This window comes from Apodemus sylvaticus, chromosome 4 (genome assembly GCF_947179515.1).
Source record: "Apodemus sylvaticus chromosome 4, mApoSyl1.1, whole genome shotgun sequence".
Taxonomy (NCBI): domain Eukaryota; kingdom Metazoa; phylum Chordata; class Mammalia; order Rodentia; family Muridae; genus Apodemus; species Apodemus sylvaticus.
Window position 1 is genome coordinate 83,417,778 of NC_067475.1, and position 12,226 is coordinate 83,430,003.

The 12,226-nt window shown below is 43.2% G+C and overlaps 1 protein-coding gene across 2 annotated transcripts in view; it reads left to right on the forward strand.

Annotated features, from left to right (window-relative positions):
- The window catches only part of Trim2 (tripartite motif containing 2), a 110,342-nt gene that overhangs the window by 80,426 nt on the left and 17,690 nt on the right, over positions 1-12,226 (forward strand). For both annotated transcript variants that reach the window (XM_052180282.1, XM_052180283.1), the window contains exon 7: positions 11,983-12,086. In XM_052180282.1, the coding sequence (XP_052036242.1) occupies positions 11,983-12,086 (104 nt within the window). The remainder of the gene's footprint in view (positions 1-11,982; positions 12,087-12,226) is intronic.

A 12,226-nucleotide genomic window follows, 5' to 3' on the forward strand; every position in this document is an offset into this window, starting at 1 on the left:
AACCCCCAACATTTATAACCTGGAAATTCAGAACAATTCTCACTTTGGTGGGAGCGTTTTTGAAGGACTCCTGACTGACTCAAAGGCAGAGAGCCTTGCCTCAGGCAAATTCTTGTATTTCTGTGAACTCTGTGGGCTTGGGCAGTGGCTGTCCCACAAACGGAATTCAAATATTTCTGCATCCACTCCTGCAAGGAGTGGGAAGTGGGGGGGGGGGGGCGGCAGAGCTGGAAAATAGCTCCTAAGACCTCAGGGTGGAGAAGGAAATGGATTTGAGGTGGGGTTGCGATGAAGCCAAAGGTGTAGCCTGAGCTCTGGAATGCAGTTGCCCCTCCCTCTGATTTATTACCTGTTGCTTTTTACCTATGTTTGTTTTCACTGCTTGTTTTCTCAAGAGGAAGCGACCTAAATATAAACCAAAATAAAGGGTGTCCAGCCATTCTTAAGGAAAAGAAAAGCTTGCATTTTGTTTCAAAAAGGACCAGCAGCAGCCTATCTCGTTGTTCTCCTAGTTCTGTCTTTACCGCAGCCTGGCAGCCTGCCTCAGTCTCTCTGCTCCCTCTGGTGGGTGTCCACATCACGGGGCCTGAGAGAGCTGCAGTTTGTTGACTGACACACCTAGAAAGGAAATAGACTTTTCTATCACAAAACTTCAGAAACTGGAAATCTGCAGACTCCCATGTGCGCTGTGGGAGGAAGGCGTGAGAGACCATGCCGGCCAACCTTTCTTGTCATCTATTTTCCTTGGACTGTCTTGGGCAGCTAGGGCTCCTTGGAACATTGTGGGCTGAGTCGCCCAGTTAGCTCTCAAGGCTGAATCCAGTAAGGACTGTGGAAGGAAGACATGTCCATTCAGAACATGCCTTTCTTGGTCACCTGTGTAGTATGGCTCCAGGGGACAAGCTAGGACAGACACAGGCCTGGATCCTGCTGCTCCAGTTCTTCCACTTAAGCCTTGGGCCTCTCTTTCCTTCAGAGTCAGCTTCCATGTCCGTAAACCGCAAAGCTTCCCTTTAGAGTCTTCCATGTTGTCGCAATGATACGGTCCCGAGGATCAGTTTCGTTTCTTCTTGAGAAATCCTAGTAGTAGTCATGAACTATATGTTAGGACCATTTTTGATTATGTGCGGAACCATCACACTGTTTACATCATGGCTACAAGGGACAGTCTCCTCGGGGCAATGGTAAGGCTTCCTTTTTCCACACCCTCCTCAACAGTCTCCTAGTCTTTTTGATGGCTGGTTGGTTTTCATTTGCATTTTCATGGTAGTTAGTAGTGTTGACCACTTTTATATACTTGTTGGCCACCCGTATGTCTTTTAGAAATGTTTATATAAATCATTTGCCCGTGTTTAAATCACATTTGAGATCATCATCATCATCATCATCACTACTACTGTTGTTGCTATTGAGGGTACAGGTGTCTCAGCGAACATGTGGAGGTTAGAGGACAACTTCAGGGCTGGCTCTCCTTCCTCTGTAGGAGTTCTGACCATCAACAGACCACTAGGTCTGTTTGGTAAGTCTTTACCTGCTGTGCACCTCGCTGGCGCCAGGTTGTCTTCTCGCCATAGATTGTTTGGAGCCCAGAGCCCAGACAGACCGGTGTACCAATGTAATTCCAGCATTTGAATTATATTGGTCTGAGAGTCTGAGGCAGAAGGATTTCGAGCAGGTTACAAAAGCAATGGTTTTTCTTAATTTCTTTTTATGAGTACCACAACCTGGCAACAAAAGCAAAAACGTTAAGCTAAGAAATTTCTGTTCAATAAACAAAACTGTCAGCAGAGTGAAGAGACTAATGAAAAATAAAAAAAGAGAGTATGTGATTATTTTAGCTCCTTATGCATCTCAGCTATCAATGCTTTGGTGGATGTATGGTTGGTGTGGAATTTCTTCCCTTCTGTTTGGCTTTGTTGAGGGCGCTGTTAGGCTCATGCCTAAAAGCCTTTGCTCAGACCAGCATGATGAGCTCCTCTCCTCAGCTTCCCCCTGCGGGCTGTGCAGCTTCAGGTGCCAGGCTTCGAGTCTTTAATCCAGTGTGGGTTGTCACAGATCAATTAACCATAAATGTGTGGTCTGTTGAGTTTTGTCTGTTTCTGAGGCAATCTCACTATATACACTTTGTAGTCCAGGCTCCTCTTTTTTTTCTCTCTCTCTCTCCTGAGATAGCGTTTCTCTGTGTAACCTTGTCTGTCCTGGAACTCACTCTGTAGACCAGGCTGGCCTTGAACTGAGAAATCCACCTGCCTCTGCCTCCCATGTGCTGGGATTAAAGGCGTGAGCCACCACTGCCCGGTCAGATTTCTCTTAAATTCTATATTCCCTGCCTTGGACTTCCAAGTGCAAGGATTACAGGTGCCAGCATGCCCTCCAGGCCTTATACACTCTCTCTCTCTCTCTCTCTCTCTCTCTCTCTCTGTCTCTCTTTGTGTGTGGGTGTGTGTGTTTGTAGGTGTGTGTGTGTGTCCATCCTTTTTATGCTAAAATTATTCTATCTTTGTCAGAAATAGCTTTGAAGTAGATGTTGAAATCAGAGAATAAAATATCTCTGGCTTTGCACTTTTCCCTCAGAATTGCTTTAGCTTTTGGGGGATTTCTGTGGTTACACATGAATTTTAGCATTGATTTTTCCTTGAAAAAAATGTAATTGGAATTTTGGTGAACAGTACATTGAATTTGTAGATTGAGTAGTATGGACAGCTTTCTAATATGTATTCTTCCAATCTGTGAACACAGAATATTTTCCCACTTATTAATGGCTTCGTAAGTTCTTTCATAAATGTTTCTTGGTGATTATTGTTCAGACCTTTTACATTATTGGTTAAAAATATCTCTAGAACTTTTGTTGTTGTTGTCGTTGTCGTCGTTGTTGTTGTCTTAATTCTTTAACTTCATGTCCTAATTCAGACTCTTGTAAAAGTTAGCACTCATGACACAGTGATGAAGCTCAAAAAATGTTTCTAGAGCACCTGACCCTGGCAGGCATTATGCTAGATAATGGATATATTATAGAGACAACAGAAATATGATCTCCTTCCTGGAGGAGCTTACAGATCTATATAGCAAATATATGAGTAACTCTGTCTCCTACTGAGGGAGTGATGGAAAGCTACAATACTAAGGAGTTTAAACCAGAGTTTCATAGGACTTCCTCAAGTCAACAGATACAATTAGCAGGCAGAGTTTAAGCTGGAGTTTCAATGGACTTCCTCAAGTCAACAGATGCAATTAGCAGGCAGAGGGATCAAAGAGCAAAGCACAGGTGAAGAGAGAGACTAGGGCTGATGGATTCACGCCATGCACATCTTGTGCTGAGTGAGTAAAGGTCCAAAGGATATAAAGTGAAGTGATTGGACGCATCCGTGTGGTGTGATTGGACACATCTGTGTGGTGTGATTGGACTCATCCGTGTGGTGTGATTGGACTCATCCGTGTGGTGTGATTGGACTCATCCGTGTGGTGTGATTGGACACATCTGTGTGGTGTGATTGGACGCATCCGTGTGGGAGCCCACTGCTGCTCAAACACTCTCTGTATCCTCACATGTGACCACCCCCAAGCCTGAATCCACAGGGATTGCTATTGTTATTTATGCTGTGGTCTCACCACCCAGGAAGACTGTAAATTCCTTCAGGTCAAGAGTGATGCCAGTCGTATCATTTGTCATCCCCAGCAACACTCAGAACTTCTTGGTGCAGCATCAAGGCATGAGCTACAGAATCTAAATTTCCTCTTTTGGGTCGGTGAGGTGGCTCTGTGGGTAAAGGCATTTCTTCCCCATTCTCATGGCCTGTGTTTAATCCCCGCAACATTACTTTAATCACGAGTCTCAAGGAAATGTTATAATTTAACTGTACAGATGATTTAAACGGTAACATTTAAAGGTGCATGCTAAAAGTTAAAGCTGGGTATGGCGACACATGCCTTTAATTCCAGAACTCTGGAGGCAGAGGCAGGCAGATCTCTGAGTTCAAGGCCAGTCTGGTCTACATAGTAAGCTTCAGGACAGCCAGGGCTACATGGTGAGACCATGTCTTGAACCTTGTACCTCCCAAAACAACAACCAAACACACACAAATTAAAGGAATTCTAGATGATGATTGGAATCAGGGGAAGGATGTGGACATTTTCTGAGTCAGGCATTGTACTGTGTATCATCTTACTGAAGATCCGTAGATAAAAGACTGCTTCAGTTCTGATTACTCTGCTGAATAGTGTACTTGTTGATGTATGTAATCTTAGCTGTGCTGGAGGCAGCTACTGCTAGTTTATTCGAGGTCTCTATGATTTTAACTCGAAATCATGAAGAATTATTTAAACTCTGGAAATGAGTAAGTACCACAGATCAGAGATCCCTCTCACAACCCCAGCCCTACTCCTAAAGCCATATTATCAGGACAACATCTAATCATCCTTACCACAGAAGAAATGCAGACTTAAAGAACTGACAGCTACAACTTGTAAACACCCCTTAACTTCTGTGGTTTTACTAAGTTGATGGTGTGGTATCTCTCATGCCTGGCAACTTAATTGCATGCCCACATAAGTTAATTATAGTGTCTCTCAATATTGTATTGGAAAATAATTCTGAATGAGTTAAGAGAAGTAACTCAGAGCTCCTGTTGGTGACAGTTCCAGGCCATGCAGAAATTCCTTTCTGCATTTGCTGACTGGGAGTTATAAGCTGGTTTAGTTGGCAATTGAGAGCATCATTGAACAAAGGGGAGTGGAAGATTTGGGAGGGAGGGAAAGAATCACAGTTGATTGTTTCAAAATATGTAATCCATCCCCCATACCTTAATGAGTTAGTGGGAAAGTGGATGAAGCACTCATCTGTACTTGAGAGCATGACATTTTAAATGGACGTGTGGGGCTGGAGAGGCAGTCTAACTCAGAAGCTCTACAGACTCTGGGATTGATCTACTAACACGGAGAAGAGAAAATGTGACTAGAATAGAATAGAATAGAATGCAGTGCAATGCAATATACTTCATGTAGCATGTGCTCAAAAGTTCATAGAAACACACTACATTATTTCATCCCACTCCTGCCTTGCCTCTGTAAACCACTTTCTTCCTTCAAGTCTGAGATGAGGGAGGTCATTCTAAGACCCCTGCTGCAGTCCTTTGGGAATCTTATCCTTGGGAACTCTCCCTTCATTTCAAGTGGAAGTAGATCCAGTTTATAGTTACCGTAGTTATTAAGTACTAAGCACTGTACCACAATTGCTAATCAAATTTCTCTTCCTATTAAAAACAAAAACAAAAAAATCCTTGAGATATTAACTAAAAAAGAGAAAAGGTTTACTTTGGCTCACAGTTTTGGAGACTCTAGTAAATGATTGGTTGGTTCCATTGTTTTGAGCCCAGCAGTGAGTGAGGCAGCACCTTGTGTTGTGGAGGGCTTGATAAAATGACCATCTTACTTCATGGTGACCTGGGAAGCAAAGTCAGGAACAGTAGGACGGAGGTCCCCATATCTTTGTCAAGGTATGCCACTAATGAACTAACTTCCTTCCACAATGCCTTTCTTAGTCAGGGTTTCTATTCCTGCACAAAACATCACAACCAATAAGCAACTTGGGAAGGAAAGGGTTTATTCAGCTTACACATCCACATTGCTGGTCATCACCAAAGGAAGTCAGGACAGGAACTCACACAGGGCAGGAACTTGGAGAATGCTGCTTATTGGCTTCCTTCCCCTGGCTTGCTCAGCTTGCTTTCTTATAGAACCCAGGACCACCAGCCCAGGGATGGCACCACCCACAACGGGCTGTGCTCTCACCCCTTGATCACTAATTGAGAAAATGCCTTACAGTTGGATCTCATGGAGGCATTTCCTCAAGAGAGGCTCCTCTCTCTGTGATTACTCCAGCTTGTGTCAAATTGACACACAAAACCAGCAAGTACAACGCCCTACATCTTTCAGGTTCAAACACCCCCAGTAGTGCTATAGGACCAAGCCTTCAATACATGGGCCTTTGGGTGACATTCTACCTCCCAGCTTGAGTGCTGTGCTATAAAGTGCAGCAAGGGAACAGGACAGATGTTACAGATGTTACTCAGGGAGCTTATGGTATAGGAAGGGATACAGTTAAGCAATTAAAGTATAGTGTGATGGATAGGAGTGAACTTCTCCAATGAATTTTAAGAGAAAATGTGGTCCATGTGAGCTCAAAGAAATCCATCATGGAGTTGGAGAGATGGTAGTTGTTGCAGAGGACTGGAGTTCAGTTCCAGTACTCACAAAATGGCTCAGAACTGCTTGTAATTCCAGTCTCAGAGGCCTCTTTTGGCCTCTGTAGGCACTTGCACACACGTGTGTGGGTCTCCCCACACTTGTAGATCATCCACGAGGGCAGTGTGAGCAGAGATGTTGAAAAGGGGGTTTGGAAGCCCTTTAGTATATATGGTGAATGGCCACATTGGTACTGCTTGTCAGTAGGCAGGGACTCTACTTAAGGTGACTGAAGGCTTATAAAGTTTTGGGAGACTGAGGTTAGGGACATCCAGGATGGGCAAAGGCCATTGGCTGGAGGCCTCATTAGCATGGGGAAGCATTTCAGGAATCTCAGGTGCTGGCTGAATGGGTGTTGTCAGAAGAATGGAAATTGATCCTATAAATTAATTGAGGCTATGTGACAGTCCTCAGGTAGAGGTGAGTGTTAAGACTTAGAATTCCCCAGACAAGGTCAGAGAAGGAGAAATTTTGTTATTAAAGAAGGGAGTCCCCCATTATGTTCCAAGTCCCAGATTCTCATGTCAATGGTAGACTTCGACCTTAATTAGCAGAGTTCTCCCAGACATGTGGACATACATATAGAAGATGACATAGACAATAACTATTATTTTTGGACAGGGCCTCACTATGTAGCCCTGGCAGTCCTTGAATTTTCTGTAGACCAGACTGGCCTGAAACTCGAGAGATGTGACACATGTCACATCTGCCTCTTGAGTGCTGTGATTAAGGAGTATAACACCGGAACTGGCACAAACAAAAGTGTGTGTATAGTAAAAAGAATGCAGTTTTCTCCTTCTTCTGTCTCTAATGTGACTAGCTTCAATCTCTTCAGCTGCACAATGGAAATGATGATATTTATCCTGATGAAAGGGAATTCATATGAAAGTGCTGTGTATGCTGCTGAACATTTCACTTTCTCACGATGCAGCAGCACGACTTAGGATTTGCCGCCCGGCATTAATAACTCACACGTGCGCTCAGCCATTGCTCATTCAGCACCTGTGTGGCCCATCCTCCTGCAGTGGTCGGGGTGCTTCCCTCAGTAACATCTGGGGAGATTCTTTCATTCAGAGCTCCTTGCATACTAAGTTGGAGGGGGCAGTCAGAAGAGATACACATTGTTTATCCTCTGGATTCAGTTTAGGGGTTCACCTCCTGGACATTTGGAAGTGGTCATGGGGGGTAGAGTTCAGAAGCTGTGGGTTTGAAAATTCCTCTTGTGATTCATAGGTTAGTTTATCATCGGGAAAAAATAGTTTATCTGTTTTTCTTCCTTTCCCTTTCTTTCTTCCTTCCTTTCTTTCTTTCTTTCTTTCTTCCTTCCTTCCTTCCTTCCTTCCTTCCTTCCTTCCTTCCTTCCTTCCTTCCTTCCTTCCTTCCTTCCTTCCTTCCTTTCTTTCTTTCTTTCTTTCTTTCTTTCTTTCTTTCTTTCTTTCTTTCTTTCTTTCTTTCTTTCTTTCTTTCTTTCTTTCTTTCTTTCTTTCTTTCTTTCTTTCTTTCTTTCTTTCTTTCTGACTTTCAAGACAAGAGCTTCTCTGTGTAGCCCTGGCTCCTGGAACTCCCTCTGTAGACCAGGCTGGCCTCCAACTCGGAGAGCCCCCTGCCTGGGCCTTCCGAGTGCTGGGATTAAATGTATACACTGCCACCCCAATAGTTTAATTACCTTAAGAAATTGTTGCCAAATTATTTATAGCTCCCTTAAATTCTGTTGATTAGTTAGTAGCCAACACAAGTAATTGTGAAATGAATCTTTTAGATGTAAATAGGAAATGATTTGATAAGTACTGTTAATATATGTGTTGTTTTACTTATCAGTGTTAAAAAAGAGTTTGCCTTCATTACATATTTTCAGTGTTCTGTGTACATATATATGTGCACACATGGATGTGTGTGTGTGTGTGTGTGTGTGTGTATACAAGCTTGTGTGGCCAAGGATTGAACCCAAGGTCTTGTATAAGCTGGGAAAATGCTCTAAGACCAAGAAGAGAAACAGTGGGAATTTCTAACAAGACAAACGGTGCTCCTAAGAATGAGGGTCAGGTACAGTGCAGGCATGCACAAGGCTGGGCTTGGGGAGGCGTGGTCTTTAGCTCTTGGACACAGAGAAGGTTGGAAAAGGGGGAGGCAGGTGGAGAGGGAGGTTTCACTATTATGACATTTAATTGGCAGTTTGTTGTCTTTGATGGTGTGTCTGTATTTATGTGTGTGTGTCTGTGCTTCTGTGTGTCTGTGTGTCTGTGTGAGTGCAGGTGTACATGTGAATGTCCGAGGACAGCTGTGGGAAATAGTTTTCTCTCCTTTATTGGGGATTTGGGACAGGAACTCAAGCTTGCAAGTACTTGAATGGTACCGGCATTTTTTACATTTTCCACCTGCCGAGTGGCCTTGCTGAGCCATGCCTGTTTTATCTAAACTGTGCAGTGCAGCTGACTGATGTCCCTCCCATCCTGTGGTTTTATTTATAAATGGGCCAACAGATAGAGAGGCGGCTGGCACCTCGATGGCCAGATGCTCGCTCAGCAGAGGCTGCAGAGCCCCTTTTCAGCAGTGTGCTTTGTCCCACTGCCCTGGTGACCCGGTGTTGGCAGCTTCCAAGAACTCCCTCATTCACTGCAAAAGGAAAGGATCCTCCTGGCCTGGATTCTGATCGGATTAACATGGGGTTTGACTGAATGTCTTCCTGTCCCCAAATGCGGTTCTTTGCCATTTCTCTTGGTGCTCAGAATCGTGGCCTTATTTCTGTACAACACAAAAACATGTTGGTGTTTTGGGTGCCTCTGTTGTCTTTCTTTCAACAACAGCTGTATGTTCTAGAAAGCAAACGGAATCTTTTCACTAATACCATTTTTTTTTTTATTTCCTGGTATGCGCTGAGTCTTCTAGAAACATAATGGCCTCTGTCCTTAGCCAAGGGCTAGATGAAGGAGATCCTCAGGCAGTGTTTGTCCCAGCCTGTACCTGAAGGACAGTAAATCAGGGTTTGTCTACTTTCCTCAGGTGTCTCTTGGCTGCCTTTCCTCTTCTGTTTGTCATCCGCCACCGTAGCCATGGGCACATTGCCAGTTTCACATATGCAAGGATCTGATAAGTTTTCTCTGCCAGTGAAATGAGCCAGTTCAAGCCAGATTACAGCATCTAAGGGCAGGTTTATTGGGAAGCCCCCTCACAGGGAGGTCCACTGGTCCCAGGAAGGAGGCCAGGGAAGTTGCCATAGGAGGGGGACACAGGGGACCGGGAAGAGAAAGAGAAACCGCACTCTAGCAGAGACAGAGAGACCTAAATATTCAGATTTTATATAGGGAAGAACTTCTGGGGGGAGGGGAAGCCCAGCCCCTTGGTTGGAAAGTTCAGGGCAGAGGGCAGGGTATGCACTGTAACTGGGAGGGACTGAGGGATGCTGGGAGAGCCTGGAGGCCAGATCCACTTTGGTATGCTAAATATGCACCTTAGCTTTTTGTCCTGGGGTCTGAAACCCAACAGTATTACATCACTGGGGTTTCTTTAAGGTCATTTCTTTTGTTTCTGTTCCAATCTCAGTTCTTATAGGGCTCTTTTTAAAAAATGTATTATTAGTGTGGGGGGCCATTGCATGTGTGGAGGTCAGTGGAAAACATGCACATGTGCAGTGTGCAGGCATGCATTCTCTCTTTCACCTTTATCAGCTTCCAGGGATTGAATCCCAATTGCCAAGCTGGTGGGATTGACTTGATGTCCTGCTGAGACATCCATCCATGGGCCCTAAGACTCTTGCTTTCAAGTTGGTCCTGATACCTCCTTCTGATAATGCCATACTTTGGTTTATCAATTTTAAGTTTTATTTATTTATTTGGGGGCAGGGACTATCTGTCCCAAGCTATTTATTTCCCTTCTCCACCCCACTCTCAGGTGTGCTTGGATTACAGGTGTATTTTTGAAAAGTCAGGGGTTTGGGTTTTTATTTTTCTTAGAAGCACTGGCCTTACCACCTTTAAAAAGACGTTTGTAAAATAAACACTGTAGAATCCTTCTTTTCCTGGTCCTCAGTTTTGCTCTTCCTGTGTCTAGTTACTCAGATATCAGCAGGAGAGACCCCAAACAAAGCACACTGATACATGCCTCTCAACCATACGTTTCTCATCCATGTGACCAGATATCAACTCATTCTTTATCTTTTTATTTATTTTACTTGTCTGTTTATTTGTTGTGAGCCTGACTCTCACATTGTTGTCCAGGCTGGCTTTGAACCCCTGGGCTAAAGCAGTTTTCCTGCTGGGCTCCCTTTGGGTACCACAATGCCCTGCTTTCACATGCAGGCTTTAAAAACATGCTCACTCATTTTGCATTCATGCGTCTTGCAAAGATCCTGTGCACCAAGTGATACAGTTAATGAAATAGAAGTTTCCTTCATGATGCAGGACTTTCTCTCTGAGGATCTGAGGTTTTTCTTTCCTTGTGCTCAGAGACATTAGACACAGAAGAAGAAGTAAACCCGGGAGGGCCCCTGACTTCGGTCACTGGGATCTGGTAGCTAATCTGAAATGGACCTGCCTGCATGGCAGCTCTAGTGTTGGTTTGTTTAGCTGACATCTGGGGATGGCTAAAAACTACTACATTGCTCTTTTAATATAAATTTAATTATAATTTATTTTTCTCATTAGGAATTAAATGTTAAGCTTCTTTCCAGGTCATGCTTAGACAGTTTGCCTATTTCTATCCATTAATACTATGTCCTATGGAAATAAGTTATTCAATTTTTTTAAACATAAAGATATAGCTGATAACATGCAGATGACACGCTTTTACTTCTCTGCCCTCCTCTCTCTTTCTCTCTCTCCCTTTTCCTTGTAATCACAGTCCAGTGACCAAAGTTTGACCTTAAGCCCAGCATTAGGGAGACTAAAGGGAGAGCAAACTCAAGAACAATTGGGCCACACTTAGTAAGATCCTGTCAACACACACACATAATTAAGAGTGAAATATCAGGAATATAGAAGTCCAGAACCTTAGAAAAGATTGCAGACATGGATCCAGCGTGGGAGAACCATGCCTCTGGTACAGGACATCTGTGGCTCCAGGGTGCCCGTGTGCTCTGAAAGTCAGATGTCCAGGCTTCCTCCGAGAGCTACAGAGGAAGAGTGAGATTTTTACAAAACTTAAATATACTCCTCTCTTGTAACTGAATAGTTGGAATATTTTTATTATTTCTTTGTGAAATCTGAATGTATTTTAACTGTGTTAATATTCAGCTACAGATTGATTAGAGAGAATTAGCATTTGCCTAAGAACGATTTTTGCAAAGACTTTATTGGTCTGAAAGAGAAGGCGAGTAGTTCATGTTCTCTTATTAAGTTCTCTTATTAAGTCATAAGAGAGCCCCCATCCCTGCCCAACCCCATAAGTATATAAATATATATGTATGTGTATATATATATATGTATATATATATTTACTGAGCTACAGCCACAGCCTTTGCATTGATACATATACATACACATATACATATACAAGATATACGCACACACATATATGATGTACATACACACAATGTATATGTATATATCAATGTATATATACATATATATCAATGCAGAGGCTGTGGCTGTAGCTCAGTAAGCACCTGCTCAGCATAAACACAGCTATGAGTCCATCTCTACCATGGAAAAGAAAAAAGACAATGTATTCTCATGCTACTTATAGAGGCTGAATTGCTAATTTAATTCTTTATAACTTAATTTCTGTACTTTTCTCATTTATTCTTAGGTACCAAAGGAAGAAACAAAGGAGAATTTACAAACCTGCAGGGTGTGGCTGCATCTACGAGTGGAAAGATATTAATTGCAGATAGTAACAACCAGTGCGTGCAGGTATAGCCCTTCGTGTGCTCATTTGACTATGTTGACTAGAGCTAGGTGTGTATTTCTTTATTTTAGATTGAAGATAAATAGTATAGGGAAGGAACAAGATAAGTATGTAGACTTCTGTTTTAATTGTGGGGGGGGGGGCG